General features: G+C 33.8%; 1 protein-coding gene across 12 annotated transcripts in view; it reads left to right on the top strand.

The window, feature by feature from the left end:
* Positions 1–25,417, top strand: part of LOC126888366 (uncharacterized) — a 135,652-nt gene that overhangs the window by 87,135 nt on the left and 23,100 nt on the right. The window contains exons 1-2 of one of the 12 annotated variants that reach the window (XM_050656560.1): positions 7,231–7,411; positions 7,472–7,701. The exons of 7 other annotated variants lie outside the window; for them this stretch is intronic. In XM_050656560.1, the coding sequence (XP_050512517.1) occupies positions 7,332–7,411; positions 7,472–7,701 (310 nt within the window). In that variant the 5' untranslated portion in view covers positions 7,231–7,331. 4 more of the 12 variants (XM_050656556.1, XM_050656557.1, XM_050656554.1 and 1 more) reach the window with 4 other exon arrangements.

The following is a 25,417-nucleotide window of genomic DNA, read 5'->3' as shown; positions in this document are numbered from 1 at the left end:
ACTAAATTAAAACTGTTTTAGAAAGGCAATCTACAATTTTACGATTCATATGCGTAATAATTATAGTATATCAAATAAACTTAAACGCATACGAATCCTAAAATTATAGATTGTCTTTCTAAAAAAGTTTTAATTTAATCTCTCTAATGTTCGATTACAAATTCGTTTTGATAAAATCGGCATCACCGCGCTAAAAACTCTCATAAGGCTGCATTGCCTATGTTCCATATACATACTGTAAAGTCAAGGTAGGACGAACATAGAATATTTTAAACAATATCAAAAATCTACCAAAAAAAGTAGAAATCTACTAAATGTGGCAACGCTGTGACGGCGAGAGAAGTTACACTTTAAGGCGTAAGTGACGTGTGACGTAACGCCTGTAGTAGCGGGATTATGTTTGGTTATCATGCCCCGCTAACTCTAATAAAAAACATGTAATCGTATTTATTTTCCTTCCGTTTAGTCAGAGGCGCTGATGTCGGCATTGTGATTGGTGGAACATGACTTTTGACAAATCCTGCGCTATCTGTGAATCTGTAATCTGTGTTCGTGTTCGTTCGTTCATTGTCGTTCACTTATTTTATATGGTCGGTTATGTGATGTGTTTTTGGTATTTGTGTTTAGTTTGTGTCACCATAAGAAGCTGATATTCAGTCGTGTTTTTTGATATTTTTGTTATTTCATAATCGAGTACCTTTTTAAAGGTAAGCTTTTTTGATTGTAGGTACTGTTTATCCAACAGTTTTAAAATACACATTTTATTTCGCGTTTTGTTGTTGGGTCTAATGGCCGATCAGCTGTTGTGTGCAGCCGATAAATTCAACAAGTAAACATATATTTAATCGAAATTAAATACTCATATTTCTATGTAAAATGTCACATTATTGTATAAATAAATAATTAAGAAACAAAAGTTGTTTGTGTTTTACCTTTATTGTCCACTTGAATAACATAATATTAAATATTGGAAGTACCGTATGGAGGCTATGGTGTACCTAGCGTGGAGGCTAGATAACGCTACCCTTCCTATCCAATCAACAGCAAGAACGTTTAAAATTTCACACCTATCATGTCGAAGCTACAGACCACTTATGTGGAGGCCAGATTTGTAGTATCCTTCCAATTTTCCAGGTGCTGAAATACGTGACATATTTTTTGAAGGATAAGATCGCATTCTACCAAATCACACAACACTTTTTTCTATGTTGGTTATGTATGTGTTATTTTGGTTTTTATATTCGTCAATTTGTATATTTTGTTGTAATGTCGAATTTTAAAGAGAATTTGCAAAGACTCATTACGGAATGGAGAACAGAGGAAGATAAAATAAACAAAAGTTGTTGTGTTCCTGGTTGTACTGACCGTTGTAGCAGTCGATTTCGTTTTCCAAATCCAAAACACCAAATCGATTCTCTCTACCAATGGTTGAAAGTTGTTAAGAATGAAAGCTTAAACAGTCGTACACCAACTGCGGTCTACACAAATTATCGTGTGTGCGCTAGACATTTTAAAGCAGAGGAAATACGTACAAAAGGACCTAATAAAGGAGTTGGAAGGAGAGGAATCAAACGAGGGGTTATTCCCAGTTTATTTTTGCCATCACCAGGTAAGAGCTCTACCTGATTATAGCAAAATTAATTATATTTCACTTACTGATGATTAGACAATGTTTTGATTGGGGACAAACGTTCTTTTTCGCGTAATTTTTCATTACATAGTTTTTTTTTACGAGCGCTATATCGGCCATTTTATATCATGGAACAACAAGAAATGAGAAGTGAAATGACAACCCTTTCATTTCAATGCTAACGAAGGGTAGAGGTGGACTTGGTTGATCGAGTTATTTTTGTGGATCAAGTCAAACTGATTCGCGTACACAAAATACCGGTTCCAAGTTACTTACTGCTTTTTCATTATCTAATAGGTCTGGTTCCCGCGTATGAAAAAAAAGTTGATTAATAGCAAGCTGAAAATTTGTTAATAGTTTAAGGGTGTCTAGTCGGACAAACTTTGATATATGGGAACACTGGAACAGGGAAGTTTTAATTGTGGAACAGGTCAAAAATTTGGAACGGTCAGACCACGAAAACGGCACATGTATTTTGTACGACAGAACAGACTTAACTCTCCGAACAGAGATTAAACTCTCATGCAAAAATCAGACTGCTATTTATCACCAAATGGGCGTTTTAATGAGTGGAATATGTAGAATATGTCAAATGACAGGAATTATGCAGGTGATAAATAACAGTCTGATTTTTGCATGAGAGTTTAATCTCTGTTCTGTCGGACAAAATAAATGTGCCGTTTTCGTGGTCTGACCGTTCCAAATTGTTAACCTGTTCCACAATTAAAACTGCCCCTGTTACAGTGTTTCCATATATCAAAGTTTATCCGACTATTGTTTGTTTTTTAACCAAGAGGAGTGATTTAAATTTACCGCGCCGTAATGCTTGTTTCTAATTGGTCCAACCGCAGGCAAGTTTACTCCACTGTTATTAAATTTGACACTAATGACATTTATGAAATTTTGGCACCTCTGTCATTTTATAGGTTAATTAAGTATCTATATCGGAGATTTTTTGTGTTTTCTGCATTATTCATTATTCCTTTAATTTTTAGATTTTTAGTCTACTTTTATATAAAAACAGTAGTTGTTTTTAGAACTCTTTAGCGATGTGTTAATATAATATAATATGTATGGATTATCATCGAAAGCTGATATGATCAACGAAAAAAGAAGATGAATTTGGTGACTTTTCTAGTAACTTTCTTGGGTGTGAATCTGTCTTTTTAGTTTACTCCTCTTGGTAAAAAAATCAACATTAGACACCCTTAAGCTATTAACAAATTTTCAGCTTGCTATTAATCAACTTTTTTTTTCATACGAGGGATCCAGACCTATAACATAGTATAATAACTAGCCATTATACACTTCTAATCTGGTTTTTTGATGGTCCGAGTTAGTGATGTAACGAATATTTGAATTCGCATTCGCGAATATTCTCATATTTTTGCGTATTCGCATCCGCGAAATTCGTACGAATATGAATATCAGAATATTGGAAAAAATCCTTTGTAAAAGATATAAAAAACTTAAAATTCTTTTAAGGGCTACATAACAACAGAACGTTTTCGATTTTCTTAAAAAATCATCATCAGTGTTATATTAGACAGGTTGAATGCAGCTGAGCCACCAAAGAAATACCAGGGTGAAAACCCTTTAAATGGTATGTAGTTACATTAAAAGTGCATGTTTGTTTAATGGTATGGACCTCCCATCACGTGGAATGTAAATTGAGTTGGTTACAGGCAAAATCTATTCACTTCTCATCTATTTTCATTAAGAAGAGATAACTAAGGACCGGTCTTTTCACCTCGGGATAACTAGTTATCGAGAAGTTTATCTGACAGATTTACATGTAGTCTGCCAGATAAATTCCCGATAACTAGTTATTCGGAGGTGGAAAGAACGGACCTTAATCTCTTATAGGTCTGGATCCCGCGTATGAAAACAAAGTTGATTAATAGCAAGCTGAAAATTTGGTAATAGCTTAAGGGTGTCTAGTCGGACAAACTTTGATATATGAGAATACTGGAACAGGGGAAGTTTTAATTGTGGAACAGGTTAAAAATTTGGAATGGTCACACCACGAAAACGCACATTTATTTTGTCCGACAGAACAGACTTAAACTCTCCGAACAGAGATTAAACTCTCATGCAAAAATCAGACTGCTATTTATCACCTGTCATAGTTCCTGTCATTTGACATATTCTACATGTTCCACTCATTAAAACGCCCATTTGGTGATAAATAGCAGTCTGATTTTTGCATGAGAGTTTAATCTCTGTTCAAAGAGTTTAAGTCTTTACTGTCGGACAAAATACATGTGCCATTTCGTGGTCTGACCGTTAAAAATTTTTAACCTGTTCCGCAATTAAAACTTCCCCTGTTCCAGTGTTCTCATATATCAAAGTTTGTCCGACTAGACACCCTTAAGCTATTAACAAATTATCAGCTTGCGAACAGGGACAGCCTGTTCGGATTCCGAAAAGTTCGGATTATCTGAAAGTTAGTCTAACTAATAATTCAAATCTTTCGTTGTCATTGATTTTGAGTCGCTGCACTTGTCTTACTCTCCTAGAAGTTGTACAATAACTTCAAGGATGTGAAAACGAAGAAGAAAGTGCAATTACAGAATGGATTGAAGCCGACAACAATGGGCACCAAAAATTTTCGAACGAAGAGATTGTAAACTTGGTTCAACCTGAAGGCAATCCTAATGAAGACGAAGAAAGCGAGGAAGAAGTTTCCCTGCCAAATCGAGTGTCACACGCAAATGTCACTAAAGCTCTGGATGTGAATCTACCTTACATGGAGCAGAACCACTGTGCTGCGTTGCCGGTCAATGTAATGCGTAAATGGTTCAATATCGTTACGTCAAGTCGCTAGACTTCCATGCATCAGAAGACAGTGATCGATTGCTTTAAGAATGCGCGTTAGTGCTGCAAACGTTCTCGCAAAAGTTAGGACAATATTTTTGGACACAAGTTGACTAGGTACAAGAAAATCAACGTTTCTGTTTAACCGTTATAAACACTACATATAAAATATGTATTCATTTTTAAGTTTTAAGTGTTAAAGTCCTATTAATCCTACATTATTCACTATTCTGGTATTATTCTGCATAATTAACATGTTTTTAAGTTTTTGTCTTGAATTTTTAATATTTTTTCACTTTCCGTTGGTTCGAATTTGCCGAATGTTCGGATTATCGGGGTTCGGATTTGCGGGGTTCTATATAGAACCAACTTTAAAGAAACTGAATATCCGCATTCGCGAATGTCAGTAGCAGATATTCGTATCCGTGAATGTTCAAAAAATGACATTCGTTACATTACGGGTCTGAGTCTCTGAAGCGTAGTTGGTGATAGTAATCTATCGATGATCGTTACTTTGGTTTTCGGTATATTTATCATACTCCGTACTCGCCGTGTCTAGCCTATTCACAATTTATTTCAGTTCTTCTGGTGAAGACGCCAATAAAACAGTGTCAGGGTCATATTACCCGTATGCTCGCCAATGGTGAATATAAAATTCTTAATTGCATGTCAAATAATGCAGAATAACTACATCTTAAAACTTACCAAATTTCATTTGCATATCTCTATAGAACAATACCACTTGTAGTATATTTAATAGATTTAGAGCAATAAATAAATTTTCATTTTGTAAGAAAAAATTCAACATCCCCTATCTCGGAAACGAAGCGTTTGCGGACATATGTTTATCAAGCAAAGGGTCATTATTTTTTCATTCAGAATTACCCCTTAAAGTTTGTCGCACCTTCTGTTGCATATTTGTCGTAGTTGTTAATAATGACACCTCAGACAAACTTCAAAATTTGACAGATATTGCTTGTATGTGAATTTGGCTTTATTTCGGCCAATCAGCAGGCTTTATTTTTCGTGCGTTCGTTTAAATCACGGCGCTCCCATCCAAATAACATCACATTAATCATTGCAAATTAATCATTTTATAACTTACAGTAAACACTTCAATATTAGTACGGTTCAAATAAAATTAGACGATAAATATTACTCAAGAGAAATTAAACGTTTTTTCTACTTTTAAGCACAAAAAAGCAATTTCATTAGCAGAACCAAATTCAAAATTATTTTCGTATCATATTTGAAACATTATTTCGTTAAAACATCTCATTTTCGTTGGTAAAAAATATATTAATTTGTCCAGGCTGAATTACGGTTCTGTTAATATCAGAGGACTTGGTATTCACACAATGTTGCCAAACTGAATTTTGCTGTATTCAGTTTTAAATTTTCTAGCTGATTTCCGAGCATACTATACGCGTACTCGTTTATACATATTGTTGTTATAGGCCTGTTTATAAACAGTTTAATATTTGCTAAAAATCTGTTAATAGCTTAACGGTGTCTAGTTGGATAAACTTTGATATACGGGAACACTGGAACAGGAAATTTTAATTGTGGAACAGTTTCAACATTTGCAACGTCAGATTATGAAAATGTCCCATGTATTTTGTCGGACAGAATGTCCAATTATTGATTTGTTACCCTTACAATAAACTCTCGTGCAAAAATCAGACTGCTATTTATCACAAACGTAATTCCTGTGATTTGAAATGTTCTATGTGTCATACTTATTAAAATGCCCAACATATTTGTGAGGCAAACATTTTTTCATATATTATATTGGGACCGTGCAAGTTCGGCAAAGCGACCCCTATTTCTACGCTCTGTACTTGTATTCGCACTTTTAATTATATTGGCCAATTATATTAGTCCTGGTTACTGGATAATTGTCAAGGCCATAGTCCAAAAAAATAATAAGAAGAAAAAATAAGATGCAGGTTATGTTATGCAAACGTAAACAATTGTATGTAGTAAATAAAATTAGTTCTTAAAATGCAGTACTGCAAGCAAAATACAATTAATTAAATTTACCTTTATATAATAATTGCATATCATATCAATATTGTGGAGCAATATATAATTTTTCTGCTTCAATGACAGAAATTGAAATTGTCAAATTGACGTATATTTCATACCTTCTTCTTCTTCTTCCTTTATTGGGTTATATCTTCTTCTTCTTCCTTTATTGGGATATAACCCAATAAAGGAAGAAGAAGAAGAAGGTATGAAATATACGTCAATTTGACAATTTCAATTGACAATATGAATTATTTAAGATAGTTGCAATATTTCTCCGCGACTCGCGCACGGTCGTTTCTCGTTTCCCTTCCAAGTACTTGCACACCGCGAATAAAGTTTGATATTGAATAAAGTTAAAAACAACCTGCTAGTTTTCACAATCATAAATTTGTCAGGATAACACGTTCCAAAATTAAATCTTCCCCTGTTCCAGTGTTCCTATACATCAAAGTTTGTCTGACTAGATACCGTTAGTGCGTCAAATGTATAAGCAAGTGTTGTGATACTATTGTGTATGTACTTTGTAAAGTAGAATAGGGAAAAATGCAACGTCACATTACATCAATGGAAATTAGACGTCTATGGACGTTCTGTCCGTGTTAACGTGTCGATAAACTTTTTTTTGGTACGCGGGATCCAGGCCTATTCTGGATCAGTTCCACTAGTCCAAATAAAATACCTGTTCCAAAGTAACTGGTAACAGATCACGTCACCATTGCACCATCTTTAGTTCCTCCATATTGGATAGTGCATCTCATTCTCGTCTCGGTCGTGTGCGTGTGTTTTAAATTTGTAAATATTTGATCTTATTTTTGAGCTCTTTTCGCTTTTCCATTTATTAAAAAGTATTAGCATGACTTCTTGTGCAGTTCGCTCTTGCAGGAATAACAGTCGAATGAATAAAAATCATCCCTCAGGAATAACCTTTCATACGTTAGTATAAAGTGTAAACTGTACAGGGCGGTATTTTAAACTTAATTCATATGGTTGTAGATTTCCTAAAGATGGTGAAAGGAGAAAAGCCTGGATACAGTTTGCAAATAGAGGAAACTGGGAACCAACAACATGTAGCAAACTGTGTTCGAAGCATTTTGATGAGAAGGATATAGATAGGACATCATTGGTTTGTGTTCGATTGCGAGAAAATGCAATACCTACAATTATTGATTGCGTAGAGACGTATGACATTGACGTGACGACTGAAGCAGGATATGTTTGGTTATGTATGTCTTATGGTTTTGCTTTTTATATTTATATTGATTTGTCAATTTGTATATTTTTGTTGTCCAATGTCGAATTTTAAAAAGAACTGGCAAAGACTCCTTGCGGAATGGAGAATTGAACAAAATGCAAAAAAAACACAAAAAAAAACAATATGTTATGTTCCTGGTTGTAGTGACCGCTATAGCGGTAGACATCGATTTCCAAATCCAAAAAACGAGATAGAAAGTTTCTGGGAATGGTTAAGAGTTATTAAGAACGAAAAATTGTACAGTTATACACCAACTAAGGTTTACGGAAGTTGTCGTATATGTAGTAGGCATTTTAAAGAAGAGCATAAAGTCAAAAGAGGACCCAAAGTTCAAGGAATTATGCGAGGGGGCATTCCGAGTCTATTTTTACCACCACCAGGTAAGAGTGATAGCAGTTTTGTTTTTCTCTTCTTCAGTACATTGTCCGATTATTGAACATTGGCAATAATAATTTGTTTACGGCAGTTCAAAACATATTAGTGGATGTCTCATACCATTGTCTCATGAGTTCTTCTTCAGCTTTTGCCTCTTCTTCTTGCGATCTTGCTCAGTATTATGAGGTGTAGAAGGTGGTTATACCTCTCTGGATGTCTCATGTCATGGCCGAAATATTGTAACTTTCAAATTTTTATTGTTTTTGTTTTTTCTGTTTTTTTTTATTCATTTCTTATTCGATCAAACCTACTTATCCACAATATTCATCAGTAGATCTACATTTCAAAGGCTTCCAATTTATTTATTTATTTATTTTCAACCAGCTGCTGCCCAATATGATTACAAGTTTTAATATAGTATTTCAATATACTTATGTGTGTCAATAATTATTAAAATACAGTAGAGCGTCGATTATCTGAACTAATTGGGGGACATGGGTGTTCGCAAAACTATGTTTTGTTTGGATAATTGAACTATGTATATTGAGATTGTCATACATATTTATCCACAAGTGAATAAAAACCGTATTTATATAACTGTATATTTGTTTAAACCTTGATAATGACAAATAGCAATTAAACAAAAAAGTGCAATCTTTGCAACAACATATTTTTGGATACATAAGTGAAGAAAATTGAAGATATTTTAAGCCTTAATTACTAACGCTTGCTCAGTACTCTAGTGTGAGGCACGGGACTCGGTAGTTCGGATAACCGGTCGTTCGGTTGATCGACGCTCTACTGTATAATAAAATGTGTAGTTAACAATACAATAAAATATAAATATCACAAACAGATTTACATACCACAACAATGACTATCTATTCCACAACTACTCAAATAAACATACATATGCCTGAGGCCCGAAATGAATTCAGCTTTCAGAAAAAGTTGTTATAAGCAAAGTTGGTTCTGTGAATAGGAACATAGAAAGTCTGATTTTTTACATGAGAGTTTAATGAAAGAGTAACAAATCAATTGGAAGTTCTGTCAGACAAAATACATGTGACGTTTTCGTGGTATGACCGTTCCAACTTTTTAACCTGTTCCACAATTAAAACTTCCCCTGTTCCAGTGTTCCCATATATCAAAGTTTGTCCGACTAGACACCCTTAAGCTATTAACAAATTTTCAGCTTGCTATTAATCAACTTTTTTTTCATACGCGGGATCCAGACCTATAACGGTATAATATTTATTAAGGGGCTATCCTAGTGTAAAAGTTCGAAGTTCATATACTTTTTTTGGGAATTTCTGAAATAAAAAGTACTGTACCAATTGTTTTGAAAATTTGCATGAGCATTTATTATAAAAAGAAGTGCATGTAAAACAATTTTCATAAAAAAATATTGAAAATTAAACGATTTATGCGCCATCTACTGGCACCGTAAAAATAAAAACAGCTCCACTGCTGCAGTGATTGTGACTAATGGGGATTCTGAAACATAAAATTTCAAAGTGATTATTGAAATATGTCATTTCCCATACCATCAACTAGGATTTTTAAAAAATATTAAAATTTGAGAAAATGGCGAAGTATTGAAAACATTTTTTAAAATTAGCTAACACATTTTTAGTTTCAAAAACAGCCAAATTGACATTTTTTATCCGATCAAAAAAAACCCCTAGTTTATGGTATAGAAAATAACTTATATTTCAATAATAACTTTGAAAATTTATGTTCCAGGGTCACTATTAGTCCCTATAACTGTGGCAAAAAGTTTATCTAATGCCATCCCTTCTTTGTGAACACACACACACTATTAGTCCCAATCACTGCAGCAGTAGAACTATGTTTTTATTTTCACGGTGCCAGTAGATGGCGCATAAATCGTTTAATTTTCAATATTTTTTTATGAAAATGTTTAACGTGTACTTCTTTTTATAATAAATGCTCATGCAAATTTTCAAAGCAATCGGTACAGTACTTTTTATTTTAGAAAAAAACTTTTAAAAAAGTCATCGAAATAGATTATAGAAAAACATCAGAACGTTTTTGATCTAGTCAGATCATCTTCAGTGACATTTTGTGTAGTAAATGAAACTAGTCCACTAGTTGATATATTTATAGTCTTCAAAATTACATAGTTACTTTTCTTACTTCTACATCTACATTTACATCTGAGGAACTTGTCCATTCGATCTGTGTCATTCGCCTTGACAAGTACCCCTTCAGTTTTTTGAGCAGGGAAGACATGCTGCTTTTAAGTACTAATATGAAAAACCGTAGGTACTAGTACACTTTGGAAGACCAAAAATAATCATTTTTTTCAAGATTTTTTTTCTTGGAACCTTTATAAAAAATGAACATAAAACTGTTTACATATTAAAGAGTACAAAAAATATATCTTTTTTTGATTTATGCATGTACAATAATATTGTAGAGGGAGCAAAAGTCGAGGCCTTGAAAAATGATGGCGGACAGCTAATCTCAGGATTGGGATATATGAAACAAAAAAATCGTACTGCATTTGGGAAAGGAAGGTTTCTTACGTGACAATTTACCACAATTTGACCAAAAAATAAAAAATACATAATTTTTAACCCTGACAAAATTGAAGAAAATCAGGCAATTTTTTCACAAAAATTTTTCAAATTTCCGTAAAATCTCTATTTTGGAGAATTTTTCACTAACTGTGGTAAATTGTCACGTGAGAAACCTTCCTTTTTCAAATTCCGTACAATTTTTTGTTTCAGAGATCCCAATCCTGAGATTAACTGTCCGCCATCGGAACTACATACTTTTTTCAAGGCCTCGACTTTGGCGTCCTCTACAATATTAGTGTATGTGCATAAATGAAAAAAGATATATTTTTTTGTATTCTCTCGAAGTTAGATATTAATATGTAAAAAGTTTTATGTTCAATTTTAATAAAGGTTCTGAGAAAAAAATCTTGAAATAGTATATTATTCAACGAGCATGTGTGAGTAATAGCCATTACATGCGAGTAGAATACTATACTTTTTCTACGAAACTACTCGAGATTTAAATTATAATAATTTACAAAATTACCTAAATACTGTTTACCCCTAGTATGTGGCTGAATAATTGGTTACCTACTATTACCAAATTCTTATTTATTGTAAAAATACAACAAGTAATAGTCAAGTAAAGTTCTATTCGTTTCCTAAAAATTATAAGCGTACATTTGTACCTACTGTCAGTATATCTAATAAATAGGAAATGGCTATTGTCGTTGGACGTATTTCATAAATATAGTTATAATGTATATTTACATTTAACTATATATAATATAATAATATAAAATATAGAATATGTTATAACATGTTATAACATGCATGTTATAACATGCAAGTAGAATACTATGGTACATTCCATGTCAAATCACTCAGGCAAAAGATTTTGGATCTCCGATTTGTCTGAAAATTGGTATATAGCTTCTGCGGGACGTAAAAATAAGATATTTAAAGTCAAAAATCTTCTTCTTCTTTTTTTTCTCAAAATGTTATTTTATGCGATTTTACAGTGATTTGGTGTTTATTTAAACAAATTTGCATTTTCTGTCGTAAAGTATCAATGAAAAACATAATATTTTAATAGAAAGGACTCAAAAATGTCATTATATGGCATTATAACAAGTTATTTTGAGTCAAAACAAGTTTTTGATCAAATTTTATAGTGTAAAAAACGTTAAAATACCGTTTTTTACATTTTCCTCCATTCCCAAAATACATCATCATCGATTTGGCTGAAAATTTGCCCACAGATAGCCAAAAGATAGGACTTTAAGTGGTTAGAAGGATTTGAATTATATTACAATACCAAAAAAGTTACATGCAGTAATATCAGACTCAAAAGTATATATTAGTCCAGTCGGGATAGCATTTGACCTTGAATGCCGAGCTGCCCAAAATTTTATTTTTCCGATCTTTAGGGGAGTCAATAGTAACCTAAATTTAAAATCACGAATGAATTCCTCCGTTACGTTAGCCGCCATCTTGATTTTAAAGGAGAACCTGTTTTGTTCATAATCTCCGCCATTTTTAACTTTTCGACAAAAATAGTAGGAACTGAAATTGTTCCAAATAAATCGTATTTACAATTATTACAATTTCTTTTAACAATTTTTGTCGTGAGGTCAATATTTTTGAGTTAATTGTACTTACAGTAGACGCCTATATTTTTGACTATAATATTGCATGTAACTTTTTTGGTATTGTAATATAATTCAAATCCTTCTCACCACTTAAAGTCCTATGTTTTGTCTATCTGTGGGCAAATTTTCAGCCAAATCGATTATGATGTATTTTGGGAATGGAGAAAAATGTAAAAAACAATATTTTAACGTTTTCTACACTTTAAAATTTGATCAAAAGCTTGTTTTGAATCAAATCATCATCATTCTCTTTGCCTTATCCCTATGCGGGGTCGGCTTCCCTAATTGCATTTCTCCCCACAATTCTATCTTGGGCCATATTAATGTTAATCCCCTTTACCAACATGTCCTGCCTTATCGTCTCCCCCCAGGTCTTCTTTGGTCTTCCTCTCCTACTCCTTCCAGGAATCTGCACTTCAGCTATTCTTCGTATTGGCTGGTTAACGTCTCGACGTTGAACATGACCAAACCATCTTAACCTATGGTCTCTCATTTTGGCATCAATTGGTGCCACACCTAGACTTCTCCTAATATACTCATTTCTAATTGTATCCTTCTTTGTCACTCCACTCATCCATCTAAGCATTCTCATTTCCGCCACATGCATTCGCCGTTCCTCTTTCTTTTTCACTGCTCAACATTCAGTTCCGTACATCATAGCTGGTCTTATGGCTGTTTTATAGAATTTTCCCTTCAGCTTCATTGGAATTTTTCTGTCACACAACACACCACTCGCTTCTTTCCACTTCATCCATCCAGCCCTAATTCTACTGCATGCATCTCCATCTATTTCTCCATTACTCTGTAATACCGATCCTAGGTACTTAAAACTATTGCTTTTTACAATCATTTCACAATCCAAAGATACCATTTTATTTGTAGTAGCTCCATCTTTAAATGAACATTCCAAATACTCTGTTTTTGTCCTACTAAGTTTTAAACCTTTTTCCTCCAGAGCTTGTCTCCACTGTTCCAGTTTTTGTTCTAAGTCTCTTTCACTATTTCCTACTAACACGACATCATCAGCATACATTAAGCACCATGGAATGGTACCCTGTATTTTCGCTGTTATCTGGTCCAAAACTAATGAGAATAAATACGGACTAAGCACAGAACCTTGATGCAATCTTACTTTCACATGAAATTTATCAGTCTCTCCCACACCTGTCCTAACACTAGTCGTTACTCCCTCATACATATCCCTCACAATCTTTACATATTCACCAGGGACTCCTTTCTTATTGAGTGCCCACCACAGAATCTCTCGAGGAACTCTATCATATGCTTTCTCAAGATCAATGAATACCATATGAGCGTTTGTTTCTTTACTCCTGTATTTTTCCATCAACTGCCTTATAATGAAAATTGCATCTGTTGTTGATCTACCCTGCATAAAGCCAAATTGATTCTCGGATATTTCGGTCTCTTCACGTATCCGTCTATCAATTACTCTTTCCCATATTTTCATGGTGTGGCTAAGTAGTTTTATAGCCCTGTAGTTTGTACATTGTTGTATATCTCCCTTGTTTTTGTAAACAGGTACCAGTTTACTGCTTCTCCATTCGTCTGGCATTTGTCCAACTTCCATAATTCTATTAAATAGACCTGCTAGCCACCTTGTTCCTGTCTCTCCCAATGCTCTCCATACTTCCCCAGGAATATCATCTGGTCCTACCGCTTTTCCTTTCTTTATTTTTTGAAGCGCTTGAGCCACTTCCTCGTTGGTTATTTTGGTGACCATTGCTGCTACTGTCTCCGTTGACTCTACAGGCTGTCTGTCAAATTCTTCATTTAATAAGCTGTCAAAGTACTTTCTCCATCTCTTTTTGACATCCCTTTCGTGAACTAGTATTTTATTATTTTCATCTCGGATACATCTAATCTGATTAAAATCTTTTGCTTTCTTTGCTCTCTGTTTGGCTATTTTATATATCTTCGTTTCGCCTTCCCTGGTATCAAGTTGATCGTATAGGTTTGAATACGCTTCTGCTTTAGCTTTTGCTATTGCTACTTTCGCTTCCTTTTTGGTGACCATATAGTTTTGAAGATCTATGTCCGATCTGGTTTCTTGCCACTTTTTATATAATTTTCTCTTCTCTTTTATTTTTCCTTGTACTTCATTTGACCACCACCAAGTCTCTTTATCCTCAAACTTCTTTCCTGACGTTTTCCCAAGTATTTCAATAGCCATCTCTCTAATAATATTGGCCATTTTTCTCCAAATTGTGTTAGGGCTTCCTTTCATGTTCCAACATATTTTTTCTACTATTCTTTTCCTGAATAGACCTTCCTTCTCATCTTTTAGCATCCACCACTTGATTTTTTGTGGTCCTCTCCGATATTCTTGTTTAGTTTCGCTTTTTACTTCGATGTCCAGAACAAGCAGCTTATGTTGTTGGCTTACTGTCTCACTAACTATTACCTTGCAGTCCTTGCATTCACGTATGTCTTCTTTCCTTATCATGAAGTAGTCTATTTGGGATTGATGTTGTCCACTTTTGTAGGTAATAAGTTAAGTTTCTCTCTTTTTAAAGAATGTGTTAACAATCGCCATATCCAATGCTGTTGCTAATTCTAGCATGTCATCTCCAGCTTCATTTCTAGTTCCAAAGCCTAATCCCCCATGTATTGTTTCATATCCTGTCTTGGCTTGGCCCACATGTGCATTGAAATCACCTCCTATTATAACTTTCTCCTCCGCTGGAATATCACTCAGTACGTCTCCTAATTGATCATAGAAAGCTCTTCTTTCATTCTCACCCAGACCTGTTTGAGGAGCATACACACACACAACATTCAATACCTCTTTACCAATTACAAATTTCACTGACATCATTCTATCACTCGTTCTTACAACTTCTACTACGTTATCTTTCATTTCACTATCAGCAATTATACCAACTCCATTTCTAGTGTTACTACTCCCTACATACCACAATTTATATCCATCAACTAGTTCTTTCGCCCTTTGTCCTTTCCACCTAGTTTCTTGAATACAAGCAATTTGAACTCTTCTTCGTTTGAGCGCATCCACTAACTCCAGAGTAACTTGTTATAATGCCATATGACATTTTTGAGTCCCTTCTATTAAAATATTATGTTTTCCATTGATACTTTACGATAGAAAATGCAAATTTGTATAAATAAACACCAAATCACTGTAAAATCGCATAAAATAACATTTTGAGAAAAAAAGAAGAAGAAGATTTTTTGACCTTAAATATCTTATTTTTACGTCCCGCAGAAGCTATATACCAATTTTCAGACAAATCAGAGGTCCAAAATTTTTTTTGCTCCAAAATTGAGTGATTTGAAATGGAATGACCCCTATACTTTTCTACGACCTTTTTTTTATTTTAATTAGTAAAAAATTTAATTATCAACTACTCGAGATTTAAATTATAATAATTTACAAAAATACCAAAATGCTATTTACCCCTAGTACGTGGCTGAATAATTGGTTGCCTACTAAATTCTTATTTATTGTAAAAATACAACTAGAAATAGTCAATATAAATTCTATTCGTTTCCAAAAAATTATTTATTTATTATTTATTTACGGGCCGAAGTCCATTAGTACATGATACAATTAAAATGTCACACAAATTAGAAAAATAAGATCTAGTAGGTACAAAATTGGTAAATACAATAACAAACAATACATTTTGAAATTGACAAATACAACTTATCCTAGAACAAAGACAATAACAGTAGTTGTTGTAATAATAAGTTGTTGTTATAAGCTTAAATTTGTACCTACTGTCAGTGAATCTAATAAATAGGAAGTGGCTGTTGTCGGTGGAAGTATTTCATATATATAGTTATAATGTATATTTACATTTGTATTACACCGTTCTTAGGCGTCAACGCCCTTCGGTAGGGATCTATGGGGGAGTATCACCAAGCCGCAAGCCCTTTTCCCTTTCCGTACTGCTCCCTCATAGGTCGATCAGATGCCCGCATATTCCAGTTTAAGCGCCAGATTCATATTTAGAATTTTATACTGGCGCGTTAGCCTTTTTGTTTTTGCGATGGCCTGGGCTGGGCTTGAACTCACATACCTCAAGGCGAAGTGAAGTGTGGATCAGCCGCTAGTCGCACTGAGCTATCCGATCGACTATTTACATTTAACTATATATATAATAATATAACTATACATGTAATGATATTTATAGGAATAAGGACAGCTGTGTTGCTCTAGAATAAAGTATTTTATTAAAACATGTTTTAATACAACATTTACAATATTTACCTAGAATAAAGAAACGACATTTAATGTCAATATTCCCAATCTATGATTATTTCTACAAATAAGTGAAAATAAAAGTTTCATAAATGCTTGAGGGACGTAGATCAAATCTCTCCACAGCTGGTGACGGCTCGGCAGGACAGGAGTGTGTTCCGAATTTCTAACGTCGGTTGACTGCATTCCAATTTGAAATGACGCCTTATATTAAAATGATGAAAGTATATGTAGTTTCATTACATAATATGTTATTACATATTGAACACAATATAACTTGAAAAACAAATACAATATTAGTTAAAAATTCGAATTAACATAAACAAAATGCGCTAATGTCACTGTCACTAAATTAAATGATAAACGTCAAAATTTTTAGTAAACAAGATATAAACGTAAAAAATATACTGACATTGTTACAGTTAAAATTCCTTTAAAAATTTTTCGAAGTTAATTATTGGTATAAATTACAATGATTATTGTCTAAATAAACAAGTTTAAGTAATTTTATTTGCAGTTTATATACGATTAATATTAAAAGTGGCATGCGCCACTTGAATCTAACTTCAGCCTGTGAGTAATGAAATATTACTCACCAGTACAGTAATGGGTTCTATTATCTCTGAAAAAATAGCGCGTAATGAGCATGTTATTAAACGGTCGTAGAAAAAGTTCTTTTATTTGCAGTTTATATATGAATAATATTAAAAGTGCACTTGAATCTATCTTCAGCCCGTGAGTAATGACCCGTGAGAAACTTCAGCCCGTGAGTAATGAACTATTACTCACGGGTACAGTAATGGGTGCTATTATCTATTAAAAAATAGCGAATATTAATAATTGGTCTTCTAAAGTGTACTACTACCTTAACATTGACATTGTGTAGTATACACATCCTAAGTCTTGACGTCACAAAATTGGGAGGAGCTTATAATTGGCTCCAAACAATTTTGTTTGTAATGTTAAACACTCATAAGGAATTTTTCATTTATTGTTTACGTGCTTTGTGTGACAAAATAAGACTTTTCACTTGGGTATTTAGTTAAAGAAGCGTGCCAGTTAAGAGATTTTTATTCGTTTTTGCCCAGGTGAGTTAATTTAATGCAATGATAAGAACGTAAACAGTTTTGAGGTTATGTTTATTTTCAACCACTAAGAGATAAAAACCACCCGAGCAAAAACGAATAAAAATCTAATTGACACGTTTCTTTGACGAAATGCCTAAATGAGGTCTTATTTTGCCACACAAAGCACATAAATGAAAAATTCCTTATGACAATGGACATCCTAAGTCTTGACGTCACAAAATTGGGAGGAGCTTATATTTGGCTCCAAACAATTTTGTTTATAATGTTAAACACTCATAAGGAATTTTTAATTTATTGTTTACGTGGTTTGTGTGACAAAATAAGACTTTTCATTTAGGTATTTAGTTAAAGAAACGTGCCAATTAAGAGATTTTTATTCGTTTTTGCCCAGGTGAGTTAATTTAATGCAATGATTAGAACGTAAACAGTTTTGAGGTTATGTTTATTTTCAATCACTAAAGGAATAAAAACCACCTGAGCAAAAACGAATAAAAATCTCTTAATTAACACGTTTCTTTAACTAAATACCTAAATGAAGTCTTATTTTGCCACACAAAGCACATAAATGAAAAATTACTTATGACCATTTAACATTACAAACAAAATTGTTTGGAGCCAATATAAGCTCCTCCCAATTTTGTGACATTTGTGACGTCAGACTTAGGCTGTCCATTTAACCTTGCAAACGGGTTTGTTTGGAACCAATATAGGCTCCTCCCAATTTTGTGATGTCAGACTTGGCTGTCCATTACAAAAGTATGGTAATCAATAACTATGTAAGTTTAAAGACTATACAGTGATAGCGTGCTAATAACCGGCAAAATAACGCAAAAGATGGAAAACGTAATACCTTGTGAAGTAAAAAGAGATGAAACTACTAGATGTGGAAATTATCGATATAAACGTATAAATTAACATTACATTTAAGTAGTTTCCCACCTTGAAACGTATCAGAGAAGTATGAATATGTACTGTCAACTGTCACTGTGACAGGAGAATTTTATAAAATACTTCTGTCACAGATGTTTAAAGGTGGGAAACTATATAATGTAATGTTAATTTATACGTTTATATCGATAATTTTCACCTCTACTAGTTTTATCTCTTCATTTCAGATTGTATTATGTTTTCCATCATTTGCGTTATTTTGCCGGTTATTAGTACGCTCATCACTGTCAAGTCAAGTCAAATTTATTCATCACATGCGACATTGTACAAAGTACATGTATGAGACAAGTCAAAGTAGATAGCACTGTATATCAACTAGTGGGCTAGTTTCATTTAGTACACAGAATGTCACTGAAAATGTTCTGACTAGATCGAAAACGTTCTGACTAGATCAAAAACGTTCTGATGTTTTTCTATAATCCACTTGGATGACTTTTTTAAAGTTTTTAATAAATTTTATACCATTATACGAACCGAAGTTTTTTGCTTCTATGTAAAAAATAATATTGGTGTTATGGACCCGTTCCACTAGTCCAAAAATAAAATACCCGTTCCACAGTAACTGGTACGGCACCAGGTCGCCATCTCTAGTTTCGCCATGTCATTGTCATATTGTTGTTTTGGTATAAATCGTTCTCCTGTTTGTTTAAATTTTGTTTTATAAATATTTTAAACTTAATTTTTGTGCTTTTATTTGAAAGTGACAGTAGCATGGTTGGTTGTGCACTGCGTTCTTGTTCGAATCACTTTCTAAGGAAAAAAATAGGAACAACTTTTCATAGGTTAGTATGTAAGTGTAATGTACAGGGCGGAATATAAACTTTGTTTATATGATTGTAGTTTTCCTAAAGATGTTCAACTTAGAAAGGCCTGGATACAGTTTGTAAATAAAGAGAGAGAGAACTGGGAACCATCAAAATGTAGCAAATTATGTACCAAACATTTTGCTGAGAAGGATATAGATCGAACTTCTTTAGCACAGCCCATTCGCTTGCGAGAAAATGCAATACCTACAATTGCTGGCATACCATTGGGCAACAGACTGAACAGACACAGACACCAACAGACCTATGACATTGACATAACTTCTGTTGCAGGATATGTTTGGTTATGTATGTATAGTCACTTCCCTAAACTCAGACACAAACTGGCTAGTGCTTTTAGTATGTACCTTTGACAATTTGGTAAAATTGGCAAAAAAAATAATTGAATGCTATGCTGGAACAACGTTGTAACCGCCAATAGTTTCAAATGTGGGTGCTCTATTGAAAAACGTACTGTATGAGCAAAATAATGTACTGCTGACTGTGGTGAATATTATGAGACTTTACTTTATGCATCCTTTAGTCTATAATATTATGCTCATAAACATTCCTCTTAAATATGATCAATTATAACGTGTTTTCCTTAATGTGTCGACAAAATCTGATTTGACATTTACAACGTTGTTCCAGCATAGCATTCAATTACTAAATAGTTAATAATTACTTAATAGTTAGTAATTTGGCCAATTTTATCAAAATTGGCGAAAGACAAAAAAAAGTCTATTAAAATCACTAGCCAGTTGTGTCCGAGTTTAACAACTGACCATATTATGGTTTTTACATCTATGAATTTGAATATTTTTTGTAATGTCGAATTTTAAAAATATTTTGCAAAAACTAATTTCGGAATGGAGTTTAAGGTATTAAACGAAGGGTCATTCCAAGTTTGTTTTTGCCATCATCAGGTAAGAGAGCTCCCTTTGTCTGATTATAGCAAAGTTTTGTTATAACCACTTTACACGATGCATGTAATTGAATTGTTACTTGTTGAAGGGGGTAAGGACCATTTTCAACTTTTGTGAGTTATAGTATAAAATCCTTCTCTCTTTCTATATGCATGTAATTGGGTGTTAAATGCAGTTTCATAGCATTAACTATATTCATGCAGTGCATCAGTGTTTGCTTTCGTTCAACGTTAAATGACACAGATAAAGAAAGAGAGGATTTTTTTACTCGTAACACGAAAAGTAGAAAATAGCGCTTTTACTCCCTTTCCAATAATCGATTCAATTGCACAATTTCTTGCAGCAACAGAAATTGCATCGGGTCATACGAAAATTGCACAGAAAAGTTCCTGCAACTTGTTGCAGCTAAATAGAACCTGTCCTCTCACTACTCTATTGTTTGCCCCATTTCATCAAGTCTACATTGATGGATTGGAGTGCGTTCAGCGGCAGTTTCTAAGATCTTGAGCTTTTAAAGCTCATATTAATACAGTAGACTCCCTCTATAACGAGAACTGAAATGGTAGACTAATTACTTCGTTATTAACAGATCTCTTTATATCAGACAACAATAATATTGTACATAGCATATGAATTATGTAGTTTTCTAAAACATCAGCTTCCTACAGTGAAGACGTTCTAAGCAATATAAGATGCTAAGTATTGTCTGAATGGCCCTTTTGAGTATCTGGATAAACAGGAAGAAGTTGACAGGTGGTGGAGTTTCCACTACGAATTTACCGATTTCTCCCCCCTCCCCCCCCCCCCCACCTGACGCTCAAAATGGTGTGACTTTTTTCTGGACATTGTGTAGACCATATAGAACAATTTGATGTTGAAGCATAACTTTCACTTTAGATGTCTGGGTTATGCCATCTTTTGGATCAACTATACTATACTAATAGCATAATAATATGAATTATGTAGTTTTCTAAAACATCAACTTCCTATAGTGAAGCCGTTCCGAGCAATATAAGTGACTAACTATTGTCTGACTGGCCCTTTTGTGTAGGTGGATAAACAAGACGAAGTTGACAGGTGGTAGAGTTTTTTACATCACTGGCCTCGAAAAGCACACATATTTTAGTTGGGGTATTCATTTATAGCCATCACTGTGCCAAAAACAGGTAAAGAAACATATTCTTTGATCTTATTTTTCCTCGTTAAGGCAAGCGTCCACAGACCCGCATCGTATGCAACGCATTTTACTTTGCCTTGTACAAAAACTTATATACCTGCGTCCACTGATCCGAATCGTACGGATCGCATCAGCGGGAATGCTGAAGGGTTGCTTTGAGAGGCAACTTTTGCAATGCGTGCCAATGAGTCATTCAGAATGCCGATCAGTGGACACACCCCACGCGCTCTGTTCAGAATTTCGCTTGGTTCAGTGGAAGCTAAGCTACAGCATTTCCATTTGACGATCGTATTGTCCATAATGAAACAAGTTAACTCAGTTTTAACTTTTATATATAGGTATATTTAGAAAAAAATATTGCAGGCCATGATAAAGTTGATTGATTAAAATATCATAAATGTTACTCATTTTTCATGTTTATTGGTCTTTTTCAAGATATCTGGCTTGAGTATCTAACTATGAAAATTACATTACATAGTTTCCCACCTTTAAACGTATCAGGAATATGACTACTGTCACTGTGACAGGAGAATTTTATAAAATACTCCTGTTACAGACGTCTAAGGTGAGAAACTATGTAATATAATGTTAATTTATATATTATTTAACGATAATTTCCACCTCCACTAGTTTCATCTCTTTTTGTTTCGCAATGTATTATGTTTTCCATCTTTTGCATTATTTTGCCAGTTATTAGCGCGCTCATCACTGTATAATTATGTTTATTTACTTTCCACATCATTTCAAGAGCATTAAATATCTATATATATATATTAATATATCAATATATTAATGAGACTAAATTTACAAACTCTTGAACGCAGAAGAGTCATGTTGGATATTTGTTATCTTTGCAAAATTATCTCTGGGGTCATTAACTCCGAAGAATTGTTAAGTCTTGTATACTTTAATATACCTGCTAGACTGACACGAAATCCACAAATATTCAAGGAACAACGGCATGCTACAAATTATGGTCAATATGCACCAATTAGTAGATTGACCCTATATGGAAACAAGTTTAGTCATCTAATAGATCTGTTTGGTTCTTCAGTTTCCTCTATTAAGCAAGAACTCGGGCGTCTTGAATTTTGAATTCAAAAAATTAATTAGATTTAACTGTTATAATGGATTCAGTTGTTTTCATCATTTAACAATATTTTATATTCTTTTATTTTTTATGTTTGTGTTTTATACTTAGTTGTAGTTTTACATGTATCTAAATTTTATATATTCATTATTAGGACCAGTGCTGTTTTTGTAACAATATAGGTTCCGGTACGCAATGTTCCGGGGGGTCTGGGGAGTGTTCATAAAAGGCTCCGTACCCGGGAAAAATTTTTAAATTTATCATCTATAAGATCGTTTTAAAGCTATTTGGGAGCAAGGAAACAATTCAGGAATTTGTCTATGATTTTGTTGTTTTTTCTTATTTTTTGTCCCAAAAGGTACCGGTACGGCGTACCGGCGCGTACCGTCACAAAAACAGCACTGATTAGGACGAAAGCTCTGCTTTATTGTATTTTGTATGTATTGGGTTTATCCCGTTAATTAATAAATAAAATAAATAAATGTGTTCTATGTTTTTGGTCATGAACGAGAGACGAGAGACTTTCAATGATGTCTCACCTTATTCTATTTATGTTTTTAAGTTTTAAAATAGGTCTTGAGGCCAGGTTCTAGCTAGTCTCCTTGTGGCAGGGCCATTGTGGAATGATTCCCTTACTAACTAATTTTCATGGTGAATGGTACGCTCATTTTGTGACTCTGTGGCTCAATGGATATCTTCTCTGATGAAAGGTATATTTAAGTCTTCATGAAGTGTTTGATTACTTACGTACCATGGTGCATCCACTATTGATTTTAGAACTTTAGAGTGAACTATTTGGATGATATTCAGTGATGTTGACTTTGCACAGCCCCATAGGCATAGTCCATAGTACCAAATAGGTTCTCTGAGTGTAGCTTTGTACAGAAGAATGTTATTTTGGATATTGAGTTTTGATCTGCGTCCAAGGAGCCAATACATTTGCTGGAATTTCAAGTCTAGCTGTCTTCTTTTGGTCTGGATAATAATATGTTTCTTCTAAGTGAGACGTTGGTCAAGATGAATGCCAAGGTATTTAGCATCTGTTACTGTTGGTATTCGTAAATTTTCCGTTCTTACAGGTGGGTTTGTGTGTTGTGGCAGTTGGTAAACGTTATTTGAGACGATTTTGTTTTGTTTACTTTTGTTTGCCATTTTGTGTACCATTCACTGAGTATGTCCAGCTGGTGTTGCAGGTCTTGTGAGGCTTATATGGGATCTTCATTTACAGCTAGTATTGCTACGTCATCAGCAAAGGAAGCGATCGTAGTATTATGAGACTTTGGTATATCAGCTGTGTAGAGTGAGAAAAGCAGCGGCCCGAGAACACTACCCTGCGGAACTCCGGAGTTAATATGACAAATGATGGATTGTTGGTCTTTGAATTTTACAGAGAAATATCTATTTGATAAGTAGGATTTGATTTGTCACAGATGTCTAAAGGTGGGAAACTGTGTATAATGTTAATTTATACGTTTATATCGATAATTTCCACCTCTACTAGTTCTATCTTTTCATTTCAAATTATATTATGTTTTCCATCATTTGGGTTATTTTTGCCGGTTATTAGTACACTCATCACTGTATATCTGCTATATCAACTAGTGGGAGTGGGCTAGTTTCATTTAGTACACAGAATACAGAATGTCACTGAAGATGATCTGACTAGATCGAAAACGTTCCGATGTTTTTCTATAACCCACTTGGAATTACAGAATGTCACTGAAGATGATCTGACTAGATCGAAAACGTTCCGATGTTTTTCTATAATCCACTAGGAATACTTTTTCAAAGTTTTTAATAAATTTTATACCTCTACAAACCTAAGTTTTTTACTTGTATGTAAAAAATAATATTGGTCTTATGGATCCGTTCCAATATACCGAATAAAATACCTGTTCCAAAGTAACTGGTACGGCACCAAGTCGCCATCTTTAGTTTCGCCATATTGGATATTGTCATTTGTCATATTGTTGTTTTGGTGTTTTTATAAATCGTCCTGTTTGTTTAAATTTTGTTTTATAAATATTTTAAACTTAATTTTTGTGCTTTTATTTGAAAGTGACAGTGACAGTAGCATGGTTAGTTGTGCACTGCATTCTTGTTCGCACAACGCTCGATGGAAAAAAATAGGAATAACTTTTCATAGGTTAGTATGTAAGTGTAATGTACAGGGCGGAATTTAAACTTTGTTTATATGGTTGTAGTTTTCCTAAAGATGTTCAACTGAGAAAGGCCTGGGTACAGTTTGTAAATAGAGAGAGGGAGAACTGGGAACCATCAAAAGGTAGCAAATTATGTACCAAACATTTTGCTGAGAGGCATATAGATCGAACTTCTTTAGCTCAGCCCATTCGTTTGCGAGAAAATGCAATACCTACAATTGCTGGCATACCATTGGGCAACAGACACAGACACCAACAGACCTATGACGTTGACGTAACTTCTGTTGCAGGATATGTTTGGTTATGTATGTATAGTCCCTTCGCTAAACTCGGACACAACTGGCTAGTGCTTTTAGTATGTAATTTTGACAATTTGGTAAAATTGGCAAAAAAATAATTTAATGCTATGCTGGAACAATGTTGTAACCGCCAATAGTTTCAAATGTGGGTGCTCCATAGAAAAACGTACTGTATGAGCAAAATAATGTACTGCTGACTGTGGTGAATATTATGAGACTTTACTTGATACATCCTTTGGTCTATAATAGCTCATAAAGATTCCTCTTTTAAATATGATGAATTATAATGTGTTTTCCTAAGGGCCGGTTGTTCGAACGCTAATCAACAATGATCACTATCAAATATTTAATTACTGTCAATGTCAACTTTTATTGAGTTGCTGAAAACATAATTATAAT

This window comes from Diabrotica virgifera, chromosome 7, assembly GCF_917563875.1.
Source record: "Diabrotica virgifera virgifera chromosome 7, PGI_DIABVI_V3a".
Taxonomy (NCBI): Eukaryota; Metazoa; Arthropoda; class Insecta; order Coleoptera; family Chrysomelidae; genus Diabrotica; species Diabrotica virgifera.
This window is presented reverse-complemented; position numbering and strand designations above follow the sequence as displayed.